Below are 21,468 nucleotides of genomic sequence, written 5' to 3'. Positions count from 1 at the left end.
AAATTTTAATCATGACCAGGGAAAGCTCCATATAAGTTTATAATAGAGAAGGCAGATATCCTTGATGAAGCAAAATTTGGCAATGTCCAGGGACGTGCAAATTATACAAGTTAACCTCAGTCTAATCAGCAAACTTTCATAGAACATTATTTTAACCTTTACAGAACAAGGGGATGAAGATTAATGGGCATCCCGAATTAGTGCAGCCTATCAACAAGAGCTGATGACGCAATTATAGAAAATAACTTCAATTATAAAAATAAAAACTCCACGAGGCCCTTGATAACAAGCCATAAAACAGATTGCATTCTGATAACAAAGATGCCAAACAAGTGACAAACAAGTTTAGATTAAGCCTAGCTACAGAGGGTGTCACCTCACAAAACTAAAATTATGTAAATCTATGAGCGGAGTATCTCATACTAACATTTTGCCTAACATAACGTTCCATAACAAACTTGTCCAAAATACATTAACAGCAATGGGCTACAACACCAAGCATGATGGATCTTTTTGCAAATTGCCTTCATCCAAGAAAGATGACACGCGAGAGCTCTATGAACTTCAAGATGGGCAACCAAAAAGCTGAAGCATCATTAAATATTGCCTTCGTCCTGCAAGAAGGAAACAGCTGTAAGGCCACATGTGTAAGCTATAACAAAAGAAAATTGAGCCGGTGAATTAATTTATGCCAAGACAAGAATTATGTAACATAATTGTGTCAACAAAAGACACCCGAAAGCTTTGAAAACTAGAATTAGTATATACTTCGGTCAATAGTCAATCCTCTTCATTCTTAATCCACAGAGAGAGAGAGAAAGAGAGAGTCATATATTTTTGTGATAACTCAACTCAATTGCACACAAGATATCGAAATAATCCAGATATTAATAACATTTCTATCATTTTTAAAAATGGACAAATATATAAAGAAAAATAGCACCCACTCTATCATTATAGCATCAATTCCTCGAGCGTCACTTTTCAATATAATTTACGAAAAAAATGAAATACATACATCTGGTACAAAACAAACTGCCTTCACTGGCTGGATTAAGTAAATATTGAAGTGAAAGAAATTACTAATTTATACATAATGGGGACATACCTACAATCTACATATTTAATTTATTATAAGCATTCCTAGAGGAAAAAACATAGGGTAAGAGTTGAAAGACAAGTCAGGTTATTTTTACCAGTTTAAACTTATATTTTTGTAAGGTTTGTTGTTCATTGCTTTGAACTGATGAATTAAACTTTTTATATATTTTAAGTTACCATGGCTATGATTTGATCCAAAGATTTGGAAAGACGGATGTTGCAGGAATCCTATTACTCTTAGGAGTGACACTGTGACTTCGTTTTCGCAATTGTTAGGAGTAATCTAATTACATGCTTTTACTAGTAGCTTTAGGATTTTCATCATAAGATGTGATGAAGTTTAGTTGTTAGCTTACTGCAATCCTCTATCTAATTACATGCTTTTACTAGTGGCTTTAGGACTTACATCATAAGAAGTGATGAAGTTAATTGTTAACTTACTGCAATCCTCTATCATCCCCATCAAAAGAACAAAGTATTCATAAGATGAATCTGTCATCATATTAGAATTTATAACATAAGAAATGAGACCATACATTGACGAGTAGAGGTGACACCAACAGATGAGAAATTAGGAGAAAGATGACTTAAATGGTTGGGGGATATTTTGTGAAAACCTAAGGAAACTCAGTATACTGCAGAATGTTATTCCACTGGATGCTTGTCACATATTATCAGGTCAATCCTGGTTGTATGATAAGCACATGGGATGTTAAACAGCTCCACGATGCTTGTACTTTTCACACAGATGGAAAGAAGTTGATTTGCATCCTCCAAAGGAAGACGCAGCCATTAGCTCCAGGATAGTAAGGCCAATTATTTTCTTCCAGCAAAAGAAATTTGCCAAGTCAAAGAATCAATACTGCAAGTGGTAATTCAAGAAGGCATCCAAAAAAAACTTAACATACTAGGCCACAGTGAACCAGTTTGGTTTCCTGGTAGTGAAATCTATTATGGAAGTCAATTAACAATTTCATACAGTAATGAAAAAATATAGAGAAAATAACAAAATGTGGACATGGTTTTTATTGGTATAAAGAAAGGTACAGTTGGATATTTGTCGAAATCTTATTGTGGATGCTAGAGAGATGAAGAAAAAGGAATTTAAATTAGTACATAAGTACTAACAAGGACCCAAATGATGGCTAAAACGCGAGGAGAAAATCTGGTGGGGGAAGTAATAGAGAATTTTCCGTTGCTGCATCCAAGTTCAAAGTCTTTAATATTTATTTTATTCATGGACGAACTTATAAGACATATCTAAGATAAGAGTCCCTGACGTATGTTCAGTTGATATGACTAAGGGGACTAACTGTAAGTTAAATCTCCAGAGAAGACATCAGAATCAAAGGTTTAAGTTAAGTAATATTAAATGAAATACATAGTCCTTATAGGAATAACAATAATAGTAGATTCAGAATAAAGAATGGTGTTGTTCCAAAGGTTGGTTTATATGTTTAAGATCAATTATCAGTAAAAGACTAAGATAATGTGTAGACGATTTTCAAATTATTTAGTTAGTTTGTTGTGGTTTGTTATGTAGTTAGTTTCCTACTTTAGGGCTTGTTTAAATTTGAATAAGGGCTGTTTTATAACCCTGATTTATAGGGATTTATAGCCTTAGTTTTAGGGGGTTGTTATTCTTTCTTCTATATTTAAGAGGAGCCTTCTATGTAGAATAAAACTGAAAGAGCTAATAATTTAAAATCGGCCTAATACCTTCATGGTATCAAAGATGGAAACTCAGCACAGCACAGGCAATAATGACGAAATGGCAATGACTGGTGCTACAAGGACAGCATTGTCAGAGGCTACTTCTGAAGCGGCAACATCTCAGCCACTTCCTAAGCCTTCCACCAGCATTAACAATGTGAACAACTCTCTCCAAGTCACCCAAACAAAGCTCGATGGTCAAACTTTGTAGAGTGGTCTCAGTCTGCTCTATTGGTCATTGACGGAAAGGGATGAGGAGAGGCAGAATCTCCAGGCAAAGGGACCACTGAATTCAAGAAATGGAGATCGGAAAATTCTATGGTGAAGGCTTGGCTCATAAACTCCATGGAACCGGAGATTGGAAGAACCTACCTCTACTACAAGACAGCAAAGGAAATATTGGATATGATGGCCAAAACATACTCTGATGTTGGTAATACAGCTCAAATTTTTGAATTGAAAACTGCCCTAAGCGAGAAAAACCAAGGAGATAAATCAATAACTCAATAATATAATGAATTGATGGGCCTATGGCAAGAGCTCGGTCTCTTTCTGGAACTTGACTGGAATACAAGAAAATGATGGATAAGGAGAGAGTGTTCGATTTTCTTTATGGACTAAATAAAGATTTCGATGAAGTTAGGGGGAGAGTCCTTGGATTTAAGCCATTTCCCGAAGTGAAGGAGGCGTTTGCAATGGTCTGACGAGAAGAGAGTAGGAAACGGTTTATGCTTGGAAAAGGAAAGGGGTCAAATCAACCTGACCCTCTACAATCAGAATCGGCTATGTTCACAAAACGGCACTACAATCAAAACAATGGTACTTGGACAGGGCACAGAAATAGCAGGCCATGGTGTGAGCACTGCAAGCGACTCAAGCATACTAAGGACACATGCTGGGAGATTCACAGCAAACCACCTCATTTCAAGCAATCTGACTCGAGCTGGAGAGCAAAGAGACAAAGAGAAAATAGAGGCCTTTTGACGTCTATAGAGGAAGAAAATGGGGCTAAAAATTCTGAATCTGGCCTTTGGTTCACTAAATATCAACTTGAGCAGCTAAAGGCAATTTTTATTGCACCTCCATCAACCTCAGTTCAGCCAACAGCATCTGTTGCCCAAAAAGGTCATTTTTCCTCCGCCTTATCAGCCAAAACTGAAACCTCAAACTTCTAGGTCATTGACTCAAGGGCGTCAGACCATATGACCAGCTATTTAAATCAGTTTCTCACCTATTCACACCTGTAGCTGGAATTGGTTCCATTAAATTGTCTCCCACTTTAACTCTTCACTCTGTTCTTCATGTTCCCACCTTATCTTGTAATTTACTTCCCATTAGCAAATTAACAAAAGATTGGAATTGTGTTGCTAAGTTCTTTCATTCTGGCTGTCAGTTTTAGGATTTGCTTTCGAGGAAAATGATTGGCAGTGCTAAGAAGAGCAATGGTTTATACTTGTTTGAGTGCAATGGACACGTCACAAATAAACAAACTCAAGCACTATAAAGTGAAGCTGTTTCCAAATTGAATTCTAGTTCTAATAAAGTTATGTTATGGCATAATAAGCTAGGTCATCCAAGTTTTCCATATCTAAAATGTTTGTTTCCGTCATTCTTTATCAATGAAAATCTTGAATCATTTGTTTGTGAAATGTATCAATTTGCTAAACATACTCGTATTTCCTATCATTTTCAACCATACAAACCATCAAATCCGTTCATTCTAATTCATAGTGATATTTAGGGACCATTTCGCATAAACAATATTTCCGGTGCACGCTGGTTCATCACCTTCACGGATGATCACACTCGTATTTGTTAGGTTTTCCTTCTCAAAGATAAATCTAAAACCGCTACAATTTTCTAAAACTTCTACTATATGATTATTACCTAATTCCAAACTAAAATCCAAATCCTACAAACTGATAACGAACGAGAATATTTCAACTTTGTTCTCTGTCTCTTCCTTATTAATCATAGAATTATCTACCAAAGTTCTTGTGTTGGAACCCCCAACGAAATGGTATAGCCGAAAGAAAAAAACCGTCATCTTCTTGAAATTGCCGTGCAATCATGTTAACAAACAATGTTCCAAAAAATTTCTAGGGTGAAACCGTCCTTACAACCTCCTATCTAACCAACCATCTCCCTTCCAAGACTCTTCATTACAAAACACCTATCCAACTCCACCTCGACCAGTTTCCCCACTATCATTGCCTTCCGATCTTCCCATTAAAACATTTTGGTGCTCTGTTTTTGTCCACTCTTCCCATCCAAATCAAAGCAAACTTGATCCCGTGCTATTAAGTGTAAGTTATTCCCCAAATCAAAAAAGGTTACAAATGCTATAATCCAGAAACAAAAAAGTTACCTGTTACTTGCAATGTCACCTTCCTTGAACATCTTTCTTACTATCCAAAATCTGTCCTTCAAGGGGAGAACTCGAGTAAAGGACAACAAATCTACCCTTTCTCAAATCCAAGCCCTCTAAGTCTTCCAAAACTCTCAAATAGTCTTCCAAATCTCCCAAATCCAAGCCTACCCACCTTACCTATTGTGCCAGAAATAGTTGAACTAGAAACAAGGAAAGATTCACCTAAAGAGGAAAAAAAACAACCGAGTTACGTGTTTATTCTAGATGTGTCCAAGCTCCTACGGATGTATCTACCATTATTCCCCAGACTCACTATCAAGAGTCCGAGCCAAAGGTGAACACTCCAGATTAATAGATTGATAGCAACTAAAACATATCGATTGCTCTAGGAAAAGGCACACGAGCTTGTACCCTTTGCCAATGACCTCTTCTATACCAAACTATCACTAGCATTCTGAGCATTGACAGAAAAAGTATCCAATGACAAAATTCCAAAGACAATTCATGAAGACCTTAGCCATCTTGAATGGAGAAAAATTGTCGAGGAAGAGATGTATGCCTTGAGGAAGAATGGAACATGGGAAGTAGTTGACTTACTAGATGGAAAAAGTCCAGTAGGGTGTAAATGGGTATTCACTATCAAGTATAGGTCAGACGACAATGTTGAGAGGTACAAAGCTCGACTGATTGCAAAAGGATTTACACAAACACTTGGAGTAGATTATACTGCGACATTTGCACCAGTTGCAAAGCTCAACATCGTCAGAATTCTATTATAATTAGCAGTTAATCTGAATTGGCCACTTCACGAAATGGACGTAAAAAAATCTTACCTGAATGGTACATTAGAAGAAGTATATATGAATGTACCTCCAAGGTTTGAAGAAATTTACAGAAAAACTCGCAAGTTGATGAAATCACTCTATGGTCTGAAACAATCACCACGAGCATGGTTTGAGAGATTCGCCAAATCCATCAAGAAATATGGATTCACCTAAGGCCAAGCAAATCATACAATATTTTTCAAACATTCACTATTCTAATAGTATACATGGATGATATTGAAGAACCTAAACAATTGAAGACCGGTAGGAAAATTAATTTATCTTTCCACACAAGACCGGATATTGCATTTGCAGTTAGCATTGCAAGTGAATTTATGCATGACCCATATGAGGAACACCTTGAAGTAGTCTATTGGATTCGCACCTCGAAAGGGACTGTGTTTTAAAAAGAATGAGGAACGAAGTGTGGAGACATTTATTGATGCAAATTGGGCAGGTTCGGTTGATGATAAAAGGTCAAAGTCTGGGTATTGCACAAAGATTTGGGGAAATACGGTTACATGGCATAGCAAGAAATAGGCCGTGGTAGCTCAAAGTAGCGCAGAGGCAAAATACATGGCCGTCGCTCAAGAAACATGTGAATTAATTTGGATTAAGAGATTATTGGATGAGTTGAAGATGAACGGTTCGGAGCCCATGAAGCTCTAATGTGATAATCAAGCTGCATTTAATATTGCTCATAATCCAGTCCATCATAATCGAACAAAACATGTAGAAGTGGATCGACGCTTTATTAAAGAAAGAATCAAAGAAGGAGTAATCACTATGACCTATGTTCCTTCAAATCAAGAAGTTGTAAATATTCTAACTAAAGGTTTACCGAGGCAACAATTTAAAGATATTGTAAACAAGTTGGGAATGATCAACATCTATTTATCAACTTCGGGGGGAGTGTAGACGATCCTCAAATTATTTAGTTAGTTTGATTGTTGAGTTTGTTATGTAGTTTCCTATTTTAGTGCTTGTTTAAATTTGAATAAGGGCTGTTTTTTATCCCTAATTTATAGGGATTTATAGCCTTAGTTTTAGGGGGTTGTTATTCTTTCTTCTCTATTTAAGAGAAGCCTTCTAAGTTGAATAAAATTGAGAGAGCTGATAATTTAAAATCAGCCTAATACCTTTGTAATGCATATACTGAAATGGGTAGGACGAAATGGAGAACTACAATAGGGATTCTATGTGATTCAAAGATACCAATCAAGTAAAAAATGGAAGTTCTACATAATGTTTATTAGACAAGCTATGCCATAATAAGAGTATATTGAATAAAATTTCCATAAATTGAATATAGCAAAAATAATGATTTTGAGATGGGGGTTTGGTAATACTAGAATGAATAAAATAAAAATTATGACATAAGTCAACAAATGGAGGCATCGCCATATGAAACGGAACTTATATGATTAAGACATTTCTATCATAGTCTTAAAAGAACTTTCATTCATGAATCATGACAGCATTGTTGTCTTATTAGAATAGACAGATGAGAGGTGGATCAAAAACACTTCAGATTATCGTATAGATAACAACAGAAATTTTGTTTACCGTTATACGATGAAATATCAATTAATTCTACACTATATTAAATAATAGTTACATTTTATGTTTCCACTAGACTAATTTTACATTCATTATCTAGAAACCAATAGAGACAGTCCTAGCAGAGAATAATATTTGATTTCACAAAAATTACAACTTAACACCCACTAATCTCTGCCATTATCTTTTCTCCAAATATAGTAAAACAAATGTCCAGGGTGATAAGTGTCTCGTTAAGTATTTTTTGATTTTTTAATTTATTTTTGTAATATATAACTGTTCATTAAGAAGGCGACAACACAAATATTAGATACCATTTTACACTACTCAATTTTTGAAACTCGATACTAGACAAGGAAGATTCATCAGTTTGCCTAAAACTACTGTAATGAAAAAACTCTGAAGGGTAGCTCAGTGGTCAGGTCTTGAGTTTGTTCTCCAATGGTTAACAGTTCGAATCTCCTTAGAACCACTGAAGTGAGTACCTGATTGTAAATTTTAGGGTCCCATGGGCTTAATCGAAGTGCACGTAAGCTGATCCGGACACCCACAGTTATTAAAAAAAAAAAACAGCTTCAATGTAAATTATGTGAAAAGGATGACAAATTCACAATATGGAAGAAAAAAAAATGAATAAAAATAACACATTGCATTTTCATTAAATATAAAACAGCATTGCTTTGAATCTTTTGTGTTGTTTTCCATTGACTTTCTTCATTGGCATGCTTATGCGTTAATGATAGGTAGAAGTGTAGGTTTAAAGGAACTCTGGAATATCACTTCTCAATCCATTAGTTTGGGACCTTATCACTTTTTATTTTTATTAGATAAAGCTTCAAGTTTGCAATTATTCTTCAATTCAGTCACAATATGTCTTACTTTCCACTATGTGACATCACATATGAGATGTTCATTTCCACGCGTGCACACACAAACCCCCAAAAAAAAAAAAAAAAAAAAAAAAAAAAAAAAAAAAAAAAAAAAAAAGGAGTAAAAAGAAAGCAATATCTTCATAGTTCTTAAATACAGTTTTTATGTGGGACCATAATAAGCACATTTCAACAAATTAAAGGTAGAGACAAGTCACAATTGATGTTCTCCCAGTGGGATGTATAATGTGGGAAAAACAGAACACGTGTTTTTAACTTCTACATGAATTATCATTCAAGTAGAGCTAGAGAATTCCAGTCCATAGAGGAAACTATTACATGAACCCATTATAAAGATTCGAGACAGACTCTAGAATCTCTCATAATCACATTGTTTAGCACAGGGATTAAAATGCAACAACAATCCTAAGCAATTGTTACATCTATGATCTATCCATAATTCAGTATTGCTGATCGTGGTGATATTGTGGAATGATAATGATTATACTCAAGTCCTGGGACAACAATATCAGAATATGATCAATACGACCGTGAGCAGGTGAAGATAAGTTGGTTAAAAAAGAGCAAAAAGATTGTAATTCATCAAAAACAATGCATAAAAGCCATAATTAATAAGTTATATATTGTATATATCCATGCAAACTATTAACCAAAACTGTAATTTTCTACCAAGTTTTGGAAATCATGATCTGAACATAAAACATGTAACCGACAAAAAATTGCAGCTATTTCTTGACCATCTATCGGTAACACCAAACACAACCATAAATAATTTTCACGCCACAAAATGGAAGAAAAAAATAATGCTCACTGCAATTCGAGATGCTAATTCATATAATGATGTGTGAATCACTGCATTTTACTACAAGTCTGCCTTCAATTCCACTTTGTAACATACCAATAAATTTTTCCCGAACAAAACTTGAATTTTGATTTCCCACTATTGGTATTGGGGGTTCCATGTCAACCTTCAAGATAAGCAGCCCTTATTCATTAGTTATTATTATCTTGGATTCCATCTTAAAAAGATCAAACCTAGTTAAAGCAGAGTAGCCAAAGGCCCCAAGCCCTTCTCAAAATTCCCAATTCTTCAAAAACAAAAAGGACCAAAAATATTATAAAATTTTCAGAAATAATTGTAACATGAAGGAAAAAACCGTACCGGTTGCGGAGGGTGTTTATGAGGAAGAAGGGATTCCAGATTGGAAACTCGGGTATCTAAAGAACTAAATTTCTCATTCAACTGCAGCCATAAAAAAGAAGAAATTCATAAAAACTTTTATAAATAAATACAATTCATAAGCATATATGTTGAATTTATACAATATTACCTGGGAAGAGATGCATTTGCGATCAATCCAGAGATCTTTGAAAACAAAGTGAGTCATTACTGCAGAGGTGGAGGCAAACCCCAGTGAGAACCATAACAATCTTGTTCTCATCATTTTTCTTTACTTTTTCGTGTTCCTTTTCCCTGATCTCTGTGTTTTGCAGAGACTGCTTGCGAGTCGGGCGTTATCCAGTCCCGATTGGAATTTGCGGACGAACATTGAACCGGGATTTCCGGTCCTGTCGAACCAGTCCGGACGGCTTTCTTAGCCCATGTTTAAACCACATTCTAGAAAAAAATACATTATTCATGTCAAATTAATGGGAAACGTATTATTAAAAAATAAAAAAAAAATTTATATTTACGTGTAATATTATTTTATTGAAAAATGTGTGATTGAAATAATATCAAATCACTGTTGAATAATATATAAATTTTTTAAATAATATGGCTTAAACAAACCTTTAACTTTTAAAAAAGAAAAGGGTAAATTACTTTTAACCTTTGTTAAAAATATTCAATCTTTAAAAGTTTAGATCCTTAATCTATTATGAATTGATTTTTACATGATAAAAATGATCAATTTAAACGTTAAAAAGTCATACGAATTTCGATGAAATAGAAATAAATATTAACTGATTTGACAATTTTGACTTTAATTGTGAGTCATGTGAAATCATATGATTTTAACGTCAACACTGATAGTGCAATTATTTGGGAACCTAAACTCACCAATTTGAAATAGGATGAAAATCTAAAACCTCAAATTTGAAAATTGAAGACCTAAAATCACACTGAAGGTTAAAGGGCAAAACTTTAATTTATGCAAAAGAAAAGGAATAATTTTAGATAGGATCACAATTTTAGTTGTTACTCAATCACTAACCTTTCATTTTAAAAGAAAGTTCTCAATATTTGTTAATTGTTAAATTTGTCACCAACTTTTGTCATTGCAATTCTTATATTTAACATTCAATTAATTGGCACATTGTCCATAAAGATACTTTTTATCTTAATGTATTTTGAAATGGGAACTAATATCTTGTTTAATTTTGGTATTCAAATTTTTATTTTACTCATTTAAAAATATGTGAGACGAATAAATCTTTTCATAACATCAAACAAATTTTTGGACAAAAATCATCATCAGAGACAATGTGTGATAGTAAATCAAATGGTCGATGAAAAATATGATGAAAAAAGTTAAAATTATAAATACCACAATAAACGAAGATTAAGAACACTTATTAAAATTAAGGATTATACTATTTGTACATAAAAATGTACATAAAGGATTATATAAAGGGAAGAATTCACAAATCAGACTTTAAGTATGCCTAATTTAAAAATCAAGTTACATGTTTCATTAATGCAAAAATCATGTTTTCATTAATTAATTAAAATTATTTATTAAATAATGATAATAAAATCATAGTTATACGATTAATGGTCACAGATTCACAATTTCAAGTCACGAATTTATTTACTAGTACCATATCATCAAATTAATTGGTCACAGATTTGTTCAAGGTCACAAATCAAAATTTTGTACGTCCCAATTTATTTCATTGGCCACAAATTCAAAAATTACAAGTCACAGATTATTTCGAGATCAAATTACTTGGTCATGGATTATTAAATTTTTTGGTCACACTAAATAGTTGATCACAGATGACTAAATAGTTGGTCACGTACGCCAATTTCTTAGTCACAAACAATCAAATCATATGTGCCCACCACCAATGCCTGTGACCACCACCCATCTCACAACATCAATCTCCAGCACCACCACACAAATCAGCACACATACCATCACCTGCATCAATGACCATCACCACCACCCACATTGTACCTACTACAACCACCAACACAGCCATGGCCAAGATCTGCAAATACAACCAACAAAATCCCAAAATCATTACCTACGGATCGGAAAGAGAAAGAGATAACTCCCAAAAACCCCAAGCCCCCTTCAAACACAGGCTCCAGTCACGGTTCGAACCTGCAAGCATCGCGTACTTTTGTCACCGTTTATAGCATCACCGTTTGCATCAATTGCCGTTCGCAGTGGAGACACCGTTGGAATCTACAGATCGAAAGGAGAGAGCTAACTCCTAAAAAAACCCCCAAACCCCTTTCCAACACCAGCACCAGTCGCCATTCGATCATGCAAGGTCGAATACTTTTGTCACCGTTCACAATGTCGCCATTCGCAGCAACGACGCTGTTGGAATCAACTTCGGCCAGCGTCGAAGAAAGATAAGGGAAAGATGGGTGTAATACTCTGAAATTTTATGCACGTTTAATTTGCTCATTTAATTTTTAGGGTAGCAATTTAACTTTTCAAAAATTTAGTATGGCCAAGATTATTAATGGTTGCTAAATTTGCATTGGTCGATTTATTAGAAGTTTACCAAGATTAGTTAATTAGGGGTTTAGAATAATTGTCAAATTCTATACCTTTTACATTAATATATTTTCCCTTTGTTTCTATCACTTTGCCGCCACCTTGTAGAGGATTAATGCAATTAACTAATGCATGGACAAGTGGGAATACAAATTAAACCATTTCTCTCATTTTTTATATACACACATATGCAATATACATATATAAATGCAGCTGGACGGCAGGTTAGAGAAGAATTCAAGTAAGATTTAACTAATGCATGCATGGGGTGTTAATTGTTGAACAAGTAGGAGGTGTCAAGCTATCTTTGTAGTAATACGCATGCATGAGGTGGTTTAAGCAGGTAGGAGGTGTTAAATTAAGGCACAACCTGACCTTAGGTGTTGAGTTAAGTTTATGAAATACATGCATGCAACCACGTGTAGATGTAGGCACCAATTTTGGTTAATTATCTTCACTTTGCTTCTATATATGTATAACCGAGAGATAAGCAGCCTATATATCTTTGCAAAGTCAGAATTTTTATGGAGAGATAAAGAGAAAATCGGCAGGAAGAAAGGAAGAAAAAAAAAAGAAAAGGAAAGGAAGAAAAAGGAAAACAAAGCCTACACTCTCAAGTTTTTGTTTTTCAACCGAAGTTTCTCCAAGTTTTATTGTAAGATACTTTCTTTGCTTAAATGGTAGGATTTCATGGTAATATTTATGCCTAAGCTATGCATGAAAAACCATAATATGAATGTGTGGACAAGTCCACAAAGTTAGATATCTATGCCTTAGGACAAGTCCGAAGGGCACCGGCAAGCCGGAATGTGCAAGTATGTGTTTGATTGCATTCTTTTGTGTAATATTAACATGTTAAATCCAAGTATGGTATCTTACTGAGTATTCTTTATACTCATAGTATCCTATACTAAATTTTCAGATCCATAGATGTGAAGTTGGTGGAAATCAGTCGGCATAATCGATGATGGATTAAGGACGAAGGTTATTTTGCATCGAAGTATTGTTTTTGCATGTTTGTTCGACTGCTCTCCAAATGTTTTTCTTATGGTGTTGTATAAAAACTTGTATAAGACATGATCTACTATGGTACTGGAAGTAAATTATGTAATTATATCTTCCATGTTATGTTAAGAGACGTTTTTATAAACCTTTTTCTTGAATGATAAAAAAAGGGCAGAATCCGGGCAGTTTCTGGGTCATCTTCAAAACATTATTTCTAACTCTATAGACATCCATTTGAGAATATAAAAATACTTCTGCATTCATCTTTGAGTTGTCTAAATATGGACGCAAGAATCACTCAATTTGGATGTCCGTGGCCTGAGATATGAATTTTTAAACGTTGAAGAGTCAATCTGGATTTTCTGTGCAATACTACACTGTTTTCAGTAAAACGTCCATACTATATGATCTCGGAAAATTCTCATATTTAAACCTAGGAAACTACTTGAAATTATCTTTCTAATGCCACAAATTTCATAGAAAACGGAGTTGGGATGAATTTTATAAAAATAGTTGAACTTGCTGCCCTAACTAACTGTGGCAGTACCGAGTCCTTTTTTTGTAAAGTTTAATTCCACGTCGACATGCACTTCTGCTGGCCATTAAATTTCATGAGAGATATTTTACCAAATTGAAAATAGTTTTTTAACATGTAATACTTCTATTTAAGAGTATTTACATGTACCAAAGGCAAAAGTTACTATGTTTAGTACGTGACCCCCGAAGCCTAAGTTCGGGGCGTCACAATGGGGATGAGGAAATGTCTTATAGTGGGGTGGGTTAAATGATCAATTTGGAGGGTGGAGATATTATATCAAAACCTGAATTATGCATAAAAAAACTTTCCTACCTAACATTTGCACTGTGATCTTCAAACACTTGGAACCGTGTAATTTCCACTTACGTAAAATGAAGTTGAGGGAAAAGATTGGATGAAAATAGTTGATTGTATTTTAAACTGGCAAATGATAGCATGACACGTGGCATAATGTAATCCATTATGTAAAACTTAATGTACATATAGTAAAGTCCTAAAATTAAAATGCATTTTAACCTTTCATTTTTCCCTCTCATCACTTCTATTTGCACTAGTGTAATACATAAATTCTCAAAGACATTTGAGCCTACGATGCACAGAATCGTGCCTAATGTGTAGTTAAGTAGAAGAATTTGAACTTGACCAAAATTCCACCTAATGTGGATATTCCATTATTTGTTTGGAATGATATTGATTCAGATGGCTGCTCTTCCACTCTATTCATTATTTATTCATGCAAGAAAAGAAGGCAATACCAAGAATAGAAAGAAATTCAAAAAGAGAAAACATCGAAGAAAAGTATGAATAGAAGAGAAGAAGACATGCCTAGGAAGCTATCGAATTGTGTCCAAGATTGGGACAAAGAGCTTTCATTCTTCCAAGATATTCAGAGATGCAAAAAAGATGAAATTATTAGTCTTCGAACATTTCTAATGAATTTGAAGCAAATGATAAGTCTAAAGTGGATAGAGGATTGAGAATTGATTTTAAAACAGGCTTGTAAGCGGGACATGCCCAAAGTACTTATAAATCCACACTACAAATCTTTTACAACCATCAAATTGTAAGTGTTATGTCCTAGGTATAATCAACTTTAAATATAAACACTTTTAATATATAATTGATGCAATTTTATTGTAGATTTATTATTTAATTAATATTCAATTAGATGATAGAGTCTGTAGATTCAAATCTCAGTAATTTATTAATCACAAAAAGTTGTTGGTGTGAGATGCAAGTTACATATGACTGAATCTTAAATCATATGTGGTCATAAGTAATAACGAAATATGAATATCATTATTACAAATAGACTATCACATGTGACTTATTTATTTGTAAAATAAGTAGCTGATCGCACAAACTAAAGTATAGTGATACTAAAATAAACACGTGGATTTTTTATAGAACAAAATAGTAAAGACTTGCTGGGGAGATTCCACATGGATAACTATTTGAGTGTCGATGGTTAACATCTAATCTTCGGTAATTGAATTGGTCATTCAACTTGAGATCATCACAGTGCCTTATATGAGGACAATCATACTTTGGTGATAGTAGAGTTGCTCTGCCAATGGTCGTTAATACGACATTGTTCCGATATGTCAAGAATTATATAAAGGTTGTAAATGATCAATAGAGAATTTGTCATTCTTAGATAGTAAGAGATTATAATCTACATTTCATTCAATTAAGTTGATAATGAATTACTTGGTCAAGGAGTACTCAAAAGTCAAAAAAGAATTTTCGACTTGGATTGATTTAGTAGTGGAATGAAATATATGATTAATAATTGAGATTGACACATATCCGTGTTTTGTAATTGATCGGATCATATTGACAAAATGATTGTAATTTCATGGTAAACGAACAAATTTAATTTTGTTATATAACATAACATTTTTCGTCACATGTATTGTCCTGACACATTGTTAGACGTCAATTGAGGACGATAAGTGCGAATTGATAATAAATTAAAATGATTATTTTAATTAATCGATTTTGATTATATCAAAATAATAATTCATGTCGTTAGACATTGTGATTGGAAACGTAATCGGTTACACACAAAAGAAGAACTAGAAGAATGAGATTTTCCAATAAATTAATAGACAAGTGTCGAACAATTAATTGATTAAGTTGCTTGTTAATTGTCCAAATTAATTAATTGGATTAATCAGTTCATGGACCAAATTTAATTAATTGAATTAAATAAATATTGGACTGCATTAAGTTTAAGAGACGAGCGAAGTTCACATGGACATATTAATAGATTGCAAGGTTTGAAGAATCTTCAAAGAATACATAATTCACATTCTTGCTAGCAGCATAAGAAAATAAAAGTCTAATTCTTTCAATCTTGCTCTATGTGGATTTTCATTGGAATTTGAATAATTGGACAGTTGTGGATTGCAGATCGTGATTGTCTGTATTCTAAGATTAGCAAAAGGATTTTGCAGAATTTACAAAAAGGTATAATTTCTATAACAGTTTCTATCTATATACAAAGAAGATCCTTGACGATAATTGAAATTTGTTTTAAATTCCATTGTGTGTGTTAAGTAAATTTCCAACACAAATTGGGTTGTTTGATAAAAATTTTGGGGGACAAATTTGATCTTTTCACAATACAATTTGGTCCCTTTTGCTTGGTGCATATAGATATTTAGGGATAATTGCAGCAAAAACCTTAAACCTTTAAAATAGTAGTAGACTTTTCTCAAATTTCTGATTTGTTGCAGCCGTCACCCCTAACCTTTTCAAACATTCAGGTGAGGTCCTTTTGGACGATTTTCATTCAAATTACCGTCAGTTTACTCAAAAAATTGATTTTAACCATATTTAATTAATTTGAAAAGGGTATAATGGTAACTAATTATTGATCACATTAAATAATTAAATAATAAACAAAAATGAAAAGAAAAGTCTTCTCGTCTCCATCCCCACGAAACCTCAAACCACCCCGACCAAAATCACTTCAACCACCGACACAACTGTCAACACTTTCCTACTCCTACTCCATCCTTTCTCCACCATCCCGACGCTGCTATAATCGATTATCTCACAGATCATGACCCATCTTCAAAGTTTTAATCTTTTTTTTTTTTTTGCTACTAGAAAGTAATAAAAATCAATGTCATTCCTCTCCTCTGTGTCTTGTTACCTTTACTCACCAATCCCACACAAACCCCTTGATTTTTTGTTCACAAAACTCCGTCTTTTCACCACATCTTTACCTTACCTGAAAAGTTCTTGACCAATTTGCTGGAAAATAGATCCAACATAGAAAAGGTTCTTGAATCTGTGAAAGCTCAACTAGATGCTCCATGCATAAGTGAAGTATTAAAAAGGTGTGCTGCTAATGAACCCCAATTAGGTCTCAGATTTTTTATTTGGTCCAACCCTCATCCTACCGATAGGCATAGCTCATACATGTATAGCAAAGCCTGTAAATTGTTCGGACTTGAGAATAATCCGAGCATTGTTGTTGCGACAGAAACGAGATAATTGCAGTAGAAAGAAGAATAAAGGGGTTTTGGTTTGGGGTTTCGTTGGGGTGGGGGTGGGGGTGGACTTTTCTTTTCTTTTACTTCTTTTCTTTTTTTATTATTATTTAATTATTTAACGTGATCAATAGATAGTTACCATTTTGTTCTTCTAAAATTGATTAAATGTGGTCAAAATCAATTTTTGAGTCAACTGACGGTATTTTGGATGAAAACGCTCTAAAAGGGCATTACCTGTAACGCTTGAAAAGGTTAGGGGTAATGGTTACAACAAATCAAAGATTTGGGAAATGTCTGCTAATGTTTTAAAGGTTTGGAGCTTTTGCTGCTATTATCCTACATATTTATACACAAACTTTTGATCAAATTGTTGACTACAGGAAACTAAGGGCTTTTAAGTGGAGAAATGATTATAACTGGTATTGGAATGAATACCTATATATTAATACTGTTTTTTCCCGAATAATAGTTGTATATGTTTAATTTCGTGTCTTGATGATTGAAGGTTGAAGGCACTTCCTGCCACGCCTCTATTTCCCTCTTTTTCAGATGGAAACAAATGCCTCGAAAATGGTAATTCAGCGCGATTACCAATTATTTCAGCCTCTTTCACGGGTTAGTCTCCAAATATTTGTCACTTTTTTTGGTGATTAGAGGTGTAAAGCAAGTCAACAAAATTATGAAATATAATGGAAATAATGCATGGTTAGTTTTCAAGCAATTCAGAGGGAGAGAAAGCTAACACTAACAGATCAACATCTTCTAATCCAAAACCAAAAATTCCAAAAAGATATAAAACCCTGAATGGAAGGTCGATTATTTCATCAACAGATAAGAAAAATGCTGTAAAAATCACGTGATTTGTGCAATGAACTATCAATTATAAGCATGCGTCAAATAAAATAAATATGAGAATAGAGTTAGAAAAGCTTGCCTAAGAGAGTCACCATAACCGTTATCCTAAAGTCGTGTGGCCTCTCCTTCGCGTGGGTATTTTCGACACTGCACGGCTCCAAAATAATACGTTATAGTTCGCAGTCGATTCTCCTTCTATGGACACGACCACAGGGAGAAAAAGAACGAGTCTTTATCAATTGTCAAAATTTATAGAAGAATATAATATAAAATGACTAGAGAGTATTTTCCAAGTGTTTGATTTGTTGTGTGTAAAACAATGGAAATTCACCCTTTTTTATAATAGAAAATTTCAACACTCTCATAATGAAAATTAATCAAATTCAATATAAATTACAAATACAATAATGAGATTAAATTTTTTTCAATGAATCTGAAAATTAATAAAAAATTAAAATTGAAATTTAATTAGTTAATTTGAAAGTTTTTAAAACTTATTCTCAACAATCCCCCAGAAATTTTAAAATTTTCAAAATAATTATATATACAAATTTATATAGTGGCGATATTATACTGTGTAATAGGTGTATGTGTTTTTTAGACTTGAAACTCACTTAATGATAACAATTTTCATTCAAGTGAGCTATAATGGACTAAGTCTTGAATTATGTCCCTTTGACCAAATTTCAATTGTTCCACACATAGTATCAATTTAGACTGAGTTCATAGTGTGTAGTGCTGTTACTAGCCATGTGATCTTATCTTGATTCTAGTAAGAGTATCTAGGGAATAGCCCAATCCCACAGTGATGATCTCATGACAACTCTTACATAGGTGAGTCCTTCAATGGTGCGTGTGACTTGTACCTCGTGAATATTCCCGCATCGGTACTCATTTAAGGTCAAACCGTTTCTGACATCACAATCATAGCACTATCATCATAGGGGATGAGCATAAATAATATAGTGTTATTACGAGTCACGCAATGTGGGTTGTTCATATCATATTGAACCTTTTTCATGGGATCTCCAACCCCAAAGATTAGGTTATTCCCGGATGTGACTCCTTATGGTTTTAGGCCCATCACTCTCGATTATTCATTAACACCATTTTTAGGTCAAGTTTTGGTTAAATTATTTGATAAATTCTTTTCGGATCCCACAAAATTGAGAGAAATCACATTTATCTTAAGTAATGCCTTAACTGACTTAAAGTCTTGTTTGAATATGTCTATTCATCTTCTTATATAAATGAGATTGATTTACAAGCTCTATTACTGCGTTATAGTCACAATGTATTGAAATTGCTGAAATTAGCTTACTCATTAATGGTATATCTAATAATAAATCTTTATGCCACACAACATTAGTACATGTTGTATCCAATGCTATTAACTCCAACGCTAAATTATTCCTACAGATAATCGTTTGTCTTTTTGAACCCCAAGATATGGCCGCACCACCTAGCATGAATATCTACATTATTAGTTATCCAGTTTGCATCGTTATATCCTTTATAACATTTGAAAAACTTCTAAAATTTATAGAATAATCTAATGTACCTTGGAGATATTTAAGCATTCTCTCCAGAACCTTCCAATGTTCTTTACTTGGATTGTTAGTATATCTACTAAGTCTCCCAATAGCAAAGACTATATCAGGTCTTGTCCTGTTTCATATGTACAATAAAGATCCAATAATTTGAGAATACTCAAATTGCGAAACTGGTTCATCTAAATTCTTCTTCAAGTATACATTTGAATCATATGGAGTGGAAACTAGTTTATTGTCATAATGCAAAACTTTTCCAACATCTTTTTAATAGCATTAGATTCATTTAGTGAAATTCCTTCAAATGTTTTCCTTAATTTCATTCCCAAAATTATACAAGCTTCTCCCAGATCTTTCATTTCAAAATTATTTGACAAATAACTCTTCACATCATTAACAAATCCTAGGTTAGTCTCAAATATTAATATGTCATCTATATATAAATAAAGTATCAATTGCTCGTTGTTATCTTCTTTGCAATATACACACTTGTCATGTGTATTAATTTTAATAAATAATTTAGTATGACTCTATTGAACTTCTCATGCCATTGTTTAAGAGCTTGCTTTAATCCATATAATGAATTCATTAATTTACATACTCTATATTTTTGTTCTTTGACTTTAAATCCTTCTGGTTGTTCCATATATATTTCTTCATTCAAATCATCATTCAAAAATGCAGTCTTAACGTCCATTTGATGAATGATCAATTTATGAATACTACTTAATGCTAACAATGTTCTAATAGTAGTTATTCTAGCAATAGGAGAATATGTATCAAAATAATCAACTTTTTTCTTTTTGGGTGAATCATTTAGCTGCTAACCTAGTTTTATATTTATTTATACTTCCACCAAGTCTCAACTTCTCTTTAAATACACACTTACATCCTATTGCCTTACTACCTTGAGGTAATTCATATAAAACCCAAATATTATTTTGTATAATTGACTTGTACTAATCATTGATAGCTTCTTTTCAATAAGGTGCATTAGTAGAGACCATAGCATCTTTATATGTTTCAAGTTTACCTTCAACTAGATATGTAAAGAATTCTTCTCTAAATGATTTCTCTTTCTTAGTCATTTTACTCCTCCTAAGCTCATGTTTAACTTTACCTTCTAAAGATGAACCAGATGGAGCACTATTTAAATGTCACTTGAAATTGTAGTCTTAAATGAGAAAATATCTTCAAAATAAGTAGCACCTCTAGCTTCAATGGTAGTATTATTTTTAATGTTGCCTACTTCAAAATTTATAATCAAGAATCTATTTGCACTACTATTTTGAGTATATCCTATGAAAACAACATCCATAGTTTTTGGTCATATTTTCCTTCTTTTAGGATCAGGTATTATTACCTTTGCCAAACACACTCATACTTTTAGAAAATCTAACCTAGGAGTCTCTTTTTCCACAGCTCGTATGGAGTTTTAATATTGTCCTTAACAATTACTCGATTTAATATGTAACAAGAAATTAGGACAGCTTCACCCCATTAGTTTTCATGTGCTCCGGAACTTATGAGTATATTATTTACTGTATTCATTAAAGTTCTATTCTTCCTTTCTGCAATACCATTGAACTGTGGTGAATAAGAATGTGTCACTTTGTGTATTATACCATTATCCTCACAGTATTCCTTAAGATTATTCCCAATATATTCTCCTTCTCTATTGGACCTCAAAATTTTTATCTTACGTTCTAATTGATTTTCGACATCCGCTTTATAGATTTTGAACTTTTCATAGACTTTATCCTTCATTTCCCAAACAAAAACATTGTTTTTTGTTATAACAACCTTATTTGACGTCAT

At 33.3% G+C, this 21,468-nt stretch overlaps 1 protein-coding gene across 1 annotated transcript; it reads right to left on the bottom strand.

Annotated features, from left to right (window-relative positions):
- Nucleotides 1-232: 232 nt before the first annotated feature.
- On the bottom strand, nt 233-10,008 carry LOC111393370. The gene is made up of 4 exons (XM_023018877.1): nt 9,791-10,008; nt 9,622-9,702; nt 9,358-9,427; nt 233-614 (listed from the first exon to the last, which is right to left on the bottom strand). The coding sequence occupies exons 1-4, from the start codon at nt 9,902-9,904 to the stop codon at nt 565-567; spliced, it is 315 nt and encodes a 104-aa protein (XP_022874645.1). The 5' UTR covers nt 9,905-10,008; the 3' UTR covers nt 233-564.
- Nucleotides 10,009-21,468: the final 11,460 nt, after the last annotated feature.

The sequence above is a fragment of the Olea europaea genome, chromosome 4 (genome assembly GCF_002742605.1).
Source record: "Olea europaea var. sylvestris chromosome 4, O_europaea_v1, whole genome shotgun sequence".
NCBI classification, from domain to species: domain Eukaryota; kingdom Viridiplantae; phylum Streptophyta; class Magnoliopsida; order Lamiales; family Oleaceae; genus Olea; species Olea europaea.
Note: the sequence above shows the minus strand (reverse complement) of the source record. Positions and strands in the feature narration are given on the sequence as shown.

What these genes read in the sequence shown, in the direction of transcription:
- LOC111393370 (XM_023018877.1), bottom strand. Translation starts at nt 9,904, where the DNA reads ATGATGAGAACAAGATTGTTATGGTTCTCACTGGGGTTTGCCTCCACC. An exon ending in GCAAATGCATCTCTTCCCAG is followed by an intron (nt 9,703 to 9,790) that starts GTAATATTGTAT and finishes TTATGGCTGCAG; the next exon opens with TTGAATGAGAAATTTAGTTC. An exon ending in TGTTCGGGAAAAATTTATTG is followed by an intron (nt 615 to 9,357) that starts GTATGTTACAAA and finishes TCCTTCTTGCAG; the next exon opens with GACGAAGGCAATATTTAATG.